At 38.1% G+C, this 12,358-nt stretch overlaps 1 protein-coding gene across 7 annotated transcripts in view; it reads right to left on the reverse strand.

The window, feature by feature from the left end:
- KAT6B (lysine acetyltransferase 6B) overlaps window positions 1–12,358 on the reverse strand; it is a 226,513-nt gene that overhangs the window by 159,479 nt on the left and 54,676 nt on the right. For 5 of the 7 annotated variants that reach the window (XM_082854691.1, XM_082854693.1, XM_082854692.1 and 2 more), the window contains 2 exons: window positions 8,286–8,355; window positions 3,755–4,633 (listed from right to left, as the gene is read on the reverse strand). In XM_082854691.1, coding sequence (XP_082710817.1) covers window positions 3,755–4,375 — 621 coding nt within the window. In that variant the 5' untranslated portion in view covers window positions 4,376–4,633; window positions 8,286–8,355. Of the gene's footprint in view, window positions 1–3,754; window positions 4,634–8,285; window positions 8,356–12,358 lie in introns of those variants that run through there. The other 2 variants (XM_082854696.1, XM_082854695.1) reach the window with 1 other exon arrangement.

Raw genomic sequence — 12,358 nt, forward strand, 5'->3', positions numbered from 1 at the left:
TGGACCCAGGTTAAGAATTTCTATTACATTGACCTAGAAAGTTTACAGGGTATTAAACTATTTATCCCTTGTAATCTCAAAGGGCAATATATTCTGATGTACTTTTTATTACATTTTTCAAGGGAAAAGGCTATTGTAATATACAATAGAAACAGTACAATACATTCTGGCCAAATCGGCAATCTGATTTTCATTTATGTTTATTTGTCCTTTTTTAAAAATTAGATTATGATTACTCAACACAACTAATCCCCAAATTTCATCAAATAAAAATTCTAGGACATATTTTCTCAGCTTTCCTTGTTATATGATGATGCTAACTGGACAATGTAAAGATCAGCATCATAAAAAGAGCAGGAACAACTGCATGATAAGCAATAAATCACTCTGTTCTCAATTCTAGACACTTTCAGACATGAGTCTTCCTTCAGACTAAAAATACTTCTGTATAGATGCTGTATGAAAAAAATATAAGGATGTCAAGAAATGATGGGCAAGGTTAAAGAGAAGGATAGGAAAGGAACTGTGGAAAATCTGTAGTGATTCCTCTATCACAAGTTGATACTCCCCTGGACCACAAAATTATTAAAACATGCTATTAAATTGCCTAAAGCTGCCTGAATTAGTCCATGCACCTGATAATTATAAAAGCTTAATATACCTTAGAGTAATTTATATATATTTAAAACAGATATCCAAAGCCATCAAAAAATGGCTCTATATTCCCTTAAGGAATTTCCTGATGGCATAAGCTTTTATAAAAATATTTAGGGCTTCCCTGGTGGCACAGTGGTTAAGAATCCACCTGCCAATGCAGGGGACACGGGTTCAAGCCCTGGTCCGGGAAGATCCCACATGCCGCGGAGCAACTAAGCCCGTGCGCCACAGCTACTGAAGCCCACGTGCCTGGAGCCCATCCTCCAACACGAGAAGCCACCGCAAGGAGAAGCCTGCGCACTGCAACGAAGGGTAGCCCCCACTCGCCGCAACTAGAGAAAGCCCGTGCGCAGTAACAAAGACCTAACGCAGCCAAAAATAAACAAATAAATTTAAAAATATATAATGAGGGACTTCCTTGGTGGCACAGTGGTTAAGGATCCACGTGCCAATGCAGGGGACACGGGTTCGAGCCCTAGTCCGGGAAGATCTCACATGCCGTGGAGCAACTAAGCTCGTGCACCACAACTACTGAGTCTGTGCACTAGAGCCTGCGAGCCACAGCTACTGAGCCCACGAGCCACAACTACTGAAGCCCGCGTGCCTAGAGCCCATGCTCTGCAACAAGAGAAGCCACTGCAATGAGAAGCCTGCGCACCGCAAAGAAGAGCAGCCCCTGCTTGCTGCAACTAGAGAAAGCCCACATGCAGAAAGATCCAATGCAGCCAAAAGTAAATAAATAAACAAAACATACATATAAAACAAAAATAAACAAATGGGACCTAATGAAACTTAAAAGCTTTTGCACAGCAAAGGAAACCATAAACAAGACGAAAAGACAACCCTCAAAATGGGAGAAAATATTTGCTAACAAAGCAACTGACAAAGGATTAATCTCCAAAATATACAAGCAGCTCATGCAGCTCAATATCAAAAAACAAACAACCCAATCCAAAAATGTGCAGAAGACCTAAACAGACATTTCTCCAAAGAAGATATACAGATTGCCAACAAACACACAAAAGTATGCTCAACATCACTAATCATTAGAGAAATGCAAATCCAAACTACAGTGAGGTATCACCTCACGCCAGTCACAATGGCCGTCATCAAAAAATCTACAAACAATAAATGCTGGAGAGGGTGTGGAGAAAAGGGAACCCTCTTGCACTGTTGGTGGGAATGTAAATTGATACGGCCACTATGGAGAACAGTATGGAGGTTCCTTAAAAAACTAAAAATAGAACTACCATATGACCCAGTAATCCCACTACTGGGTATATACCCTGAGAAAACCATAATTCAAAAAGAGCCATGGACCACAATGTTCATTACAGTTCTATTTACAATAGCCAGGACATGGAAGCAACCTAAGTGTCCAGTGACAGGTGAATGGATAAAGAAGATGTGGCACATATAATGGAATATTACTCAGCCATAAAGAGAAACGAAATTGAATTATTTGTAGTGAGGTGGATGGACCTAGAGTCTGTCATACAGAGTGAAGTAAGTCAGAAAGTGAAAAACAAATACTGTATGCTAACACATATATATGGAATGTAAAAAAAAAAAAAAGGTTCTGAAGAACCTAGGGGCGGGACAAGAATAAAGACGTAGACGTAGAGAATGGACTTGAGGACATGGGGAGGGGGAAGGGTAAGCTGGGATGAAGTGAGAGAGTGGCATAGACATATATACACTACCAAATGTAAAATCGACAGCTAGAGGGAAGCAGCCACATAGCACAGGGAGATCAGCTTGATGCTTTGTGACCACCTAGAGGGGTAGGATAGGGAGGGTGGGAGGGAGATGGAAGAGGGAGGAGATATGGGGATATACGTATATGTATAGCTGATTCACCTTGTTATAAAGCAGAAACTAACACACCATTGTAAAGCAATTATACTCCAATAAAGATGTTAAAAGAAATACATTTAAAAAAAAAAGAAAAAGAAAGAAATTCTAGGGTTTCGATTGGTCTGTGGAAAGGCAAATCACCTGGTCCCACCCAGTTTGTAGAACTGGGCCTCTATCAGCTTAAGGCAAGAAGGGAAGCAGGGTCTATCTTATGCGCAACAGTATCCAAAGAGGAAAAACAAGTCATCAGGAGCACAGCTTTTCCTAACACTGTTTCCATCACTTCTGAAAATGCAGTTAGCACATACAACCATCACCCTTTCTATCAACAATGGCTAATGGCTTACAAGGTGTAAAGTTAACTGTTATCAATGCATCCATTCACCCAAAGGACAGACAACAAGCCCCCAAACTGGAGGGCCGAAACCTTTATAAACAATTTGCTACTGCTCTGTTTTGGTTTTAGTTTGGGCAGTAATTTCAATAGCTTTGAAATAAAACAAAGGAAAATCCTACTTAACCAAAGACTTTAAATTGTAGCAGTAACTTAAGGAGAAATCTGCCATATACGTATAACTATTATGGAAATGACAGAAGGCCCAGAGAAACCAAAGATTATAAGATACAGTATGAGATAAAATAAACATTCACTTTCACCTGCTGAGAAGTGAACAACAACAAATGACTTTAAATTGAAACAGGCAGGATTTAGGTCACATAGTAAAACAGTTCCAGTAATGCACAGACGATCAGTATTAAAATAATTAGTCTATAGATTCTTCTTCTCTGAAATAACAATAAAGGGAAAAATATATCAATTATACCTCACAAAGCTAAAAAAATAAATAATAATTTTAAAAGAGAAAAACATATAATGGCCTTTCTTGGATTTTTGAAATATATATGATCCTGCCTTGAGGAAGGAAGATTAAAGTTATCTATCCTGGTCCCTTCAAGCACCCACGGATTAGCAATCATAGTTTAAAAAACAAACCACATAATCATCACATTAAATTCTTAGTCAACCAGCGAGGAAGCCCTTAATACGTTGTAAAACAATAGAGAACAATTTATACTGTAAAACAATATATACCTCTTAAAATATATAAGCCTGCTCTGAGGCAAAACATTTTATTTTATCACACTTAACTCAGAACTTATGTCTGTATAAAACTTAACTGAAACTCTACAAGTCAAATGGGCAATATTTACAGTGTATTGACATTCTCTCTGCACTTACCTGGTCTTTCTCATGGGGTAGAAGGCTGACAGGTGGGAGCGACGATGGGAAAGCACTGGGGTATTTCGGAGCCCCTTTGCCATCTAAGCCTCCATAGTTGACCCTGTATTGCGGTCCGTCTTTCAGTAGCCTCCCATTGTTCACCGCACGTTTGGCCCCCAGTCGCAGCCGCTGCTGAAAGGCTGGGTTGGTGGTGGTGCTTGTGAGATCACTTTGACTTCTGAGATACTTCTCTATGTTCTTCAGGGAGGAGCCATTGGGCTCCTCAAGTCCTTCAATTGCTCTCCTCAGAAGTTTATTCCAATCCACATTGCGGAGATCATTACATGATCCTCTAGACCCCTTGGCTGACTTAGGAAAAGTGCCTGGTTTAACTGATGAAAAGCGCCCAGGGTTGTCTGGGTCCTTATAGGAGGCAAGGCCTTTGTTGGTGACTTTGAGAACTGAGCCATCCTGAACACTGAGTTCCAGCTGTTCAGAGACTGTCTTCTTATCCAACCCATGGGAAGTGCTGACTGCATGGCAGATTCTCTCTTCAGAGGGCCTTTGCTTTTGCTTTTTTATTTTCTGTATAGCTTCAAGAATCCACTCTGTATAAAGTGGGTTTGCAAGTTTTACCATGGTTGACAAATGACTTCTTCAGTACAAAAGTTACCCATAGAGGTTCTCCTTGTATTTAACAGAACTTGCACATTTGAAAGTCATTTACAATTCAACAAACGGCCAGAGTATTCCAGACCATATTAAGCAACATCTTACAAACATCCATCCTTTAGAGATTAAAAAGAGGACAAACAGGCAATGTTGATAGTTGTCTTATTTGACCAACAGGAAAAACTGCATTTGGGTGAAGAACATCTTTAAACAGGAAATCAAGACCTTAAAGGATTAAAAAGGGGGGAAAGGCTCTTAATAATGAAACTTCTAAAAATAAATTAAAAGACTCTTTAGTATTACCTTTTCAGATGCAAAATGACCACAGAAGTAATGACAGGCAGGTATTATGTAACAAAGCCAGAGCGACTATATTTGCCAACCAGAAACTGGGTCACAGCCTGAGAAGGAATTTCTTTTAGGATTTTACACGTTATTTATATGAGTTATTCATGGGGCATTTAAGAGACCACATCTAAGCTATATATTTAATGGATAACCTTTATTGAAATTAATAAAATTACATGACAGTGGTTCAAGATATATGTCTACTATAAACATAAAATCAACATCAAAGAATAAGTCTATGATGCAAAAAATATGATGGAAGTATATTAAACTTACTGCAAAAAATCTGAAACTTAAAAAAAAAAGACGGAGAGATTTTGTAGTGTTTTGTTTTTATATTGATTCTATGACTTTTGTATTAAATTATTTCTAAATATTTTAGACTTTTGTCACTATTGTAAGTGGAATATGCTACTAATATCCATTTCGTTCTGGTTATTGTTAACATAGAAAAGCTATTTCTTTAATGTTTGATTTGTATTTAGCCATCTTACCAAAATAGCTCATTAATTCTAGTAATTGTTTTTCTATACTTTCTTGGTTTTTCTAAGTATACAATTATATTGTTACTTCTCTTCCAATAATTATATTGATTGCTTTATGTTGTTGTCTTCCTCCCCTTGCTAAACCTCAAAAAAATGTCAACTATAATAGTAATTGTAGGCATTTCTGTCTTGTTCCTAAACTTAATGTAAAAAATGTAGAGTCACCATTTAGAATGATGTTTTTTCTTGTCTTACTGATCAGTACATTCAGCACACTGTTGAAGTGCAGTAGTGATCATGATTACTTTCATCCTTTACTGATTTTAAAGGAAATAGTGCTAACATTTCACCATTTAAAATGATGCTTGCTGAAAATTTTTGATGGATACTTTTGACCAAATAAAGAAATTAATAAATTCATTTAATCATTTAAAAAAAAAAAGAGGGAATTCCCTGGCAGTCCAGTGGTTAGAACTCCACACTTCCACTGCATGGGGCAGGGTTGGGTTTGATCCCTAACCCTGGTTGGGGAACTAAGATGCTGCAAGATGTGCGGTGCAGCCAAAAAAAAAAAAAAAGCAATGATCCTGATTCTTCTATTTCAGCTAAACATTCTATTTCCCAAGTCTCACAAGTAAGAAAACTTCCCATTGAGCCATTTCTACAGAATCATGTTTTCCCATCCCTTTGAAGAGGGTTGGTGACATTCTCTAACCCACAGGTTGGAAAACTGAAACTAATGTAGTAACATAACCGGTCACCTTTCAAACAATGGAAAACTCTAGGTGTCTTACTACCCAGTTAGCTCATGAAACTGCTCAATTCGAGCAAGGTTTGTACAAATCTGATACCAGGTAGGGAGTGATACTGCTCTCTGAGAACCTCCTGGTGTACACAAAAATCCCCTAGGTCTCCAATCTGGTATTGAGTACACCTGCCAAGAGCACCAGGCCAAAGCATCCTGGCCTGGGAGTTGGGTCATATCTGGGCTCTAACCTTGCTCTTCACAGATAATATCCACATCTTAACTCTTTTTTATAGTTTAAAGTTTACAGGGTGTGCTTGCGTATAACTTGTCATGTAATCTGCAGGATGACTCAATGGGTAAACTGAGGCTCAGGGGAAGGTGGAACTCACTCAGGATAACAGTCAGTAGTAGACTCAAGGCTCAAATGCCATTATTCTAAAGTCTAAGTCAGCGCTATCTTCACCTGAGCCATGACTGCCTGCTCTAGCTAGTTCCGCCTCTGCAATTAGACTAATAGTATGCATGCCAGTCCTACCAATGTCTAGCGGAGAAACCCTGGGAAAATGACTTAACATTTCCATCACTTTACCTGTAGGGAAATAACAGTATATCCCTCCCAGGATTGTTGAGAGAATTAAGTGAACATAGTATCTAATATTCAGTATATAGTAGCTATCATCACTTCCATCCAATACAATGTCTACACACTCTGAAAAATGTCTCATAAAATATAAAATTAAAGTTATCTCTGGTTGTTTACTTACATTTAATGTACCTCAAAGGGGAAAATAATGTCTTTCCTCAAAACTTTAGCCAGATACACTGAAGAGTTTAACATTTGCTCTCAAAGATTCTGTTGCTGAAAACAATTAGGCCATTGAACTATACTAGTTCAGTCAGCTTGAAAGAGGCAATTTAAAAAGGATTGTCCTTTTTGCAATCAGTAAGCTGTAGGTTCACTCCATTTTTCTCCCCTCAGATTTAGAAACTTGGGGCTAAAGGGACCTTTGAGGTTATCCAGTCCAACCTCTAGTTAAACATTAAAAGATCCCTTTTTCAATATCCCCAACAGATAGGCCATAAAGTCTCAAAATACTTCCAGTGATTAGGAATTTGTCACTTCTTAAGACAGCTCATGCCACTGTTGGACAGCTCTAACTGTAATATATTTCTTGCTCACAGGAGCCAAAATCTGCCTTCCCATAACTTCTACCCACTAGTCCTAGTTCCCCTGGAACAATCTCAAGAAATTCTTTAATTATGAGGAGGCTTCATATACTTGAAAACAAGTATCTTTTGAAAACTGCTACAATCAAATCCCATTCTACCTCCAGCCCCACCTTGGCCCACTCATATCCCAGTTCCTTAACATGCCCACATTATCACAGGTTTCCAAGCACCTCCTCCTCTTGGTCACTCATTAGTTTGGCTAATGCCCATCTTAAAATCTGGCATTCCAGGCATTATCCAATTATAAATGCAACCCAAGGTAACATGAACTTCCTTACCAGACCTGCCATACAACTGGCTCATGCCAAGCAGGCAGTCCAACTGAAAATCCCAGATATTCTTTCAAAAATTCTGTCAAGCCGAGTCTTTTCATTCTCTTCCTTATGCAAATTTAAATGCTGGGATTTTAAAATTTTATCACAGTTCAAGTACATCTTGTTGGTTTGAGTCTGTCTTCCAACTTGTTAAAAATTGTTTTGAATCTTGATTCTGTCATCTATGTCATCTGCAAATCTAATAAGCACTCCCCCTTGTGTCATTATATAAATTACTGACTGTTAGACTTGGAACAAGGTGTATTTAGGAATGAAATCATTGGCTTTCATAGTGCAACCACTTTCACGATAGAACACAGGAATCACTCTGCTTTAGTAAGTTTAAAACAGGAAGCTGATCTTTCCAAGGTAAAATGGTTTGGGGCAAAATTTCATTAGAAGACATTTCACCATGTCCAAATAATTATTTCATCTTTCATCATTTATTCAGGATGAATCAACTAATTTAATTTGATTGCACAAAATACAACTGCAGGAAGCAGGAAAAGAGGTCACAGAAAAGTATCCAATATTGCAAAGTTGCTTTCAGGCATTTTGGTTACACAAGCAAATGAACATACATTAAAACAAAACACATTTCATAACTAATAAACACTTAAAATATACCTTCATGACAAGCTATTCCCACAATCTTAACCACAATCAAAAGAATTGTTCATCTCCATTACCAACACATTTCAACAAGACTGACATTTTATATCTTAAAAATATAATAAAACAAGGGAAAATACCAGAATTGGAACTCCAAGTGTTTTAACAGTCCATGACAAAAAAGAAGATTGTCCAGATCTTCAGGCAAATCTGCCAAAAGAAAAAAATGTAAGTGTTAATTTGGGCATAAGGACATCCCTAAAATTCAGCAACCATCTATGGATCTCCACAACTATTCAATCCCAACAGCTGCAGTGAATTTACTGGTATACTATGTTTGGTGGTATGTTAGCTCTTTCATACCACTAAAGGGTATTTAAGAACATGGAATTCAGGACAGGACATGAAGCCCCACAGCGAGTGCCTAAAGAAGTAAACTTTCTCTCTTCTTTAAGGCCAGACCTGTTCTCCGCATTTTAAAAAATCAGGTTTGTGATGGAGTCTAAAAAAGAATTCCATCATTTAAAAAATAAAAAATCCCACTATTACTCAAATAGCCAGGCAGGTATAACATTTTGTCTGGAGGAAAAAAAAAAGTCGAACATTGTTTAAAGATCAATATTAACTTTCCCAGGCAACATTCACTATTTGTCCCAAAGGTCACCTGGCATCTAGGTACTGATTGAACTATCAAGATATGGCCAATAACTGCACCTAAGAGAAGGATGCACCATTTTCCACAATAGTAAATACGTGCTTGTACAGGTCACATTTCAGGGCAGTAGTGATCACTTTTACTTCAAAGGCAAAAAATAAATGTAAAACAACACTGTGAATAGCTGCACTTTGATAGTGTACAAAACAACCAAGCAACCTTGGATCCCCTTTCTCCCTTCCCGCAGCCACAGACACACACTCCACTCCTCAATTTAATATCAAAATTAGCTCTCATCTGACACCAACCAACAGAGTTAACTAGGCAGAAACAGATGTAACACAGCAGCTCTTCGCTACAAGCCGAATCAGTGTTAAAAACACACACACACACAGAGCTAGGAGTGGAACAAAATCAGAAGTCTCTTATCTGCAGCCAATTCTCAACTAAACACATGTATATTATCCACTTTGTATATTATCCACTGCAAATTTTTTAATCTTAGGCTGGTTTGTTTCTGACATCCCACTGGCCCCACTGTAAATTGGTATATGCTAACAGAATAGATTGAAAACCAATTTAATTTTAGTCTAAGCAGTATCTAACTAGAAAGACAAATCTAAGGAAAAATATGCATAATTCATTCAAAAGGCAAATAGAAATGTTTCTTCCCCTGATTCAGAATTATCCATACCACTTCTCTTTTCCAGAGCCCTAGGATTTGTTTCATACATAGACAGCATATTCTATTACAAGTACAACCCTAAAAACCATTATTCTCTTTTCATTTTTTTCTATAAAAACTTGAAAGTTGGACTAAAAGCCTATCAAAATGAGAATAAGTCATTCCAAATTAATTCTGGGGACTCATGCTACATCAAAATTAAATTATTCTATTTTCTAAGGTTTTGAATCATTTTATTTTTAACTACAAAATAACATCAGTAAATTATATGGTTGTATCATACAGTCTTATAGTAAAACACTATTTACATCACTCATTACACACTATTCTAAACAGATCTAGAGAAATGCTTAGTCCAACACTGAGCTTTTGGCTTCATTAGTATTATATAAATATCAACACTATTCATAAATACACATGTCAGCAATAAGAAGAGTCAAAATACCCTGGATCATAAATAATATGTGAAGCCTCCTCTAAGCTTTTGCTAATGTGTGTTGTTTCAAAATCAATGTCATAACACTCGTGTCATGAGATTGTGGATGAGCCAAAAACAGTGGTAGAAAAAAATAAAGATTAATAGTAGAGTTTACTCTTTTGTCATCCTGAGTTTCGCTTGCTAACAGTTATTTTTAGCTCTCTCACTTTCATAGGCTCCTGGATTTTTTCATAGCCTGCTATGTAATTGAGTGAGGATCCACAAATCTTAACAATATCTTCTGAAACAGAACATACACTGCTTAAGGGAAGGGACCTTAACTTTGCTTCTGTAACCACCCAACACAGAGCATTAGCACAGCTGCTCCAAACAGCATCCTCGGTGAACAAATATCTGCTGTCTGACAACAATCAGATACATCCATACGGTGATACTGGCTAACTTTCAAGTCCTGGATGCATCTATTTCCCTTAAAATTAATGCTCAAGGCCCAAAACGTGAATTGGGAGGTGAGGTTATAAATACTAATCAAAGAACAACCAACTAAATAGTGAGATGTTGTTCTGTGAGTACAGCCCTATGGTAGATGCTGTGGGTATAAGAAGCGATTAAGCACCATTTGGTGGCTCCTCAAAAAGTTAAACATAAAATTACCGTATGACCCCACAATTCCACTTCTAGGTATACACCCCCAAAGAACTGAAAACAGGTACTCAAATAAGTACACGTACACTCATGTTTATGACAGCACTATTCACGATAGCCAAAAAGTGGAAAAAGGTCAATGTCCATAAACAGATGAATGGATGAAGAAAATGTGATATATCCATACATTGGAATATTCTTCAGTGATAATAAGAAATGAAGCAGTGATACATGCTACAACATGGATGAACCTCAAAAATACATTGTGAAAGAAGCCAGACACAAAAGGTTACGTATCATAATAATCCCATTTATAGGAAACATCCAGAACAGATAAAGCTATAAACAGAAGATAGATTGGTGGGGCCTAGGCAGGGATGGGGGAAGTGGTTAGGAAAAAATTGCTTAATGGGTAAAGGATTTTATTTTGGAATGATGACAATGTTTGGAAACTACATAGAGGTGGTGGTCACACAACACTGTGAATATACTAAATGTCACTGAATTGTTCACTTTAAAATGGTTAGTTTTGGGCTTCCCTGGTGGCGCAGTGGTTAAGAATCTGTCTGCCAATGCAGGGGACACAGGTTCAAGCCCTGGTCCGGGAAGATCCCACATGCCACGGAGCAACTAAGCCTGTGCGCCACAACTACTGAGCCTGCAAGCCACAACTACTGAGCCCATGCACCACAACTACTGAAGCCTGCACACCTAGAGCCCGAGCTCCGCAACAAGAGAAGCCACCATAATGAGAAGCCCGCGCAGAGCAGCGAAGAGTAGCCCCCTCTTGCTGCAAGTAGAGAAAGCCTACGTGCAGCAACAAAGACACAATGCAGCCAAAAATAAATAAATAAATTTATAAAAATAAGTAATAAAATAAAATGGTTAGTTTTATGTTATGTGAATTTCACCCCAAATTATTTTTTTAAAAAAGAAATAAAACACTAAACTATAATAATAGCAACCATTGTCCAACACCTACTGTAGACCAGGCACTTTACATAGATTATCAGTAAACCTTAAAATAACCCTGTAAGGTAGCATTGTTGCCCGCATTTTGCAAAAGAAAAACTGATTCCTGAAGGTCAAGACCTCAGACCACTAAGTCATGAAAGATTTTAATTCAGATGCTAAAACCTAAACACTTTCCTGTCTCTCCATTGGTTTTCAAACTAGGCTCCTTGGATCTCTTGTGAGAAAGTGCCTTGGGTATGGGCACCACCTGCAGGTGCCCTTGTGGGTTAAACACTAGGGCCACCATAATCCTTTGCACCAAACAAAGATCTCTACCTTAACTATTCTATGTATAATGGGCTTCTCCATAAGATTCACTTCAAAGAAAGGGTTCCGCTGAATACAGAAGGAAAAATGTCTGAAAACAACCGTGACTATTCCTTGTTGAGTGTGGATGGGTAGAACATCCCTTGGACGGAGAGGACTTAAACTGGACCTTGAAAGACAAGGCAGAACTTGGACAATTGCCGGGCCTCTCCACCCCAATTCAAATCCTTTGTGGCCCAGTGCAAACAGATAGCTTCTCAGAAGCCCTCCATCACTTTGTCTAACAGGAAGCTTTTAGCTTTCTTATTATTTGGCATTCATTTTCCACTTTGTATTTTGCTTACTCATACACGGACCTCATCTCCCCTAATAGACTGTACAATTCTTTTTTTTTTTTTTAGAAATGGCTTTTATTTATTTATTTATTTTTGGCTGTGTTGGGTCCCCGTTTCCGCGCCAGGGCTTTCTCTAGCTGCGGCGAGCGGGGGCCACCCTTCATCGCGGTGCA

Source organism: Leucopleurus acutus, assembly GCF_964270905.1.
Source record: "Leucopleurus acutus genome assembly, chromosome: 14".
Classification (NCBI taxonomy): Eukaryota; Metazoa; Chordata; class Mammalia; order Artiodactyla; family Delphinidae; genus Leucopleurus; species Leucopleurus acutus.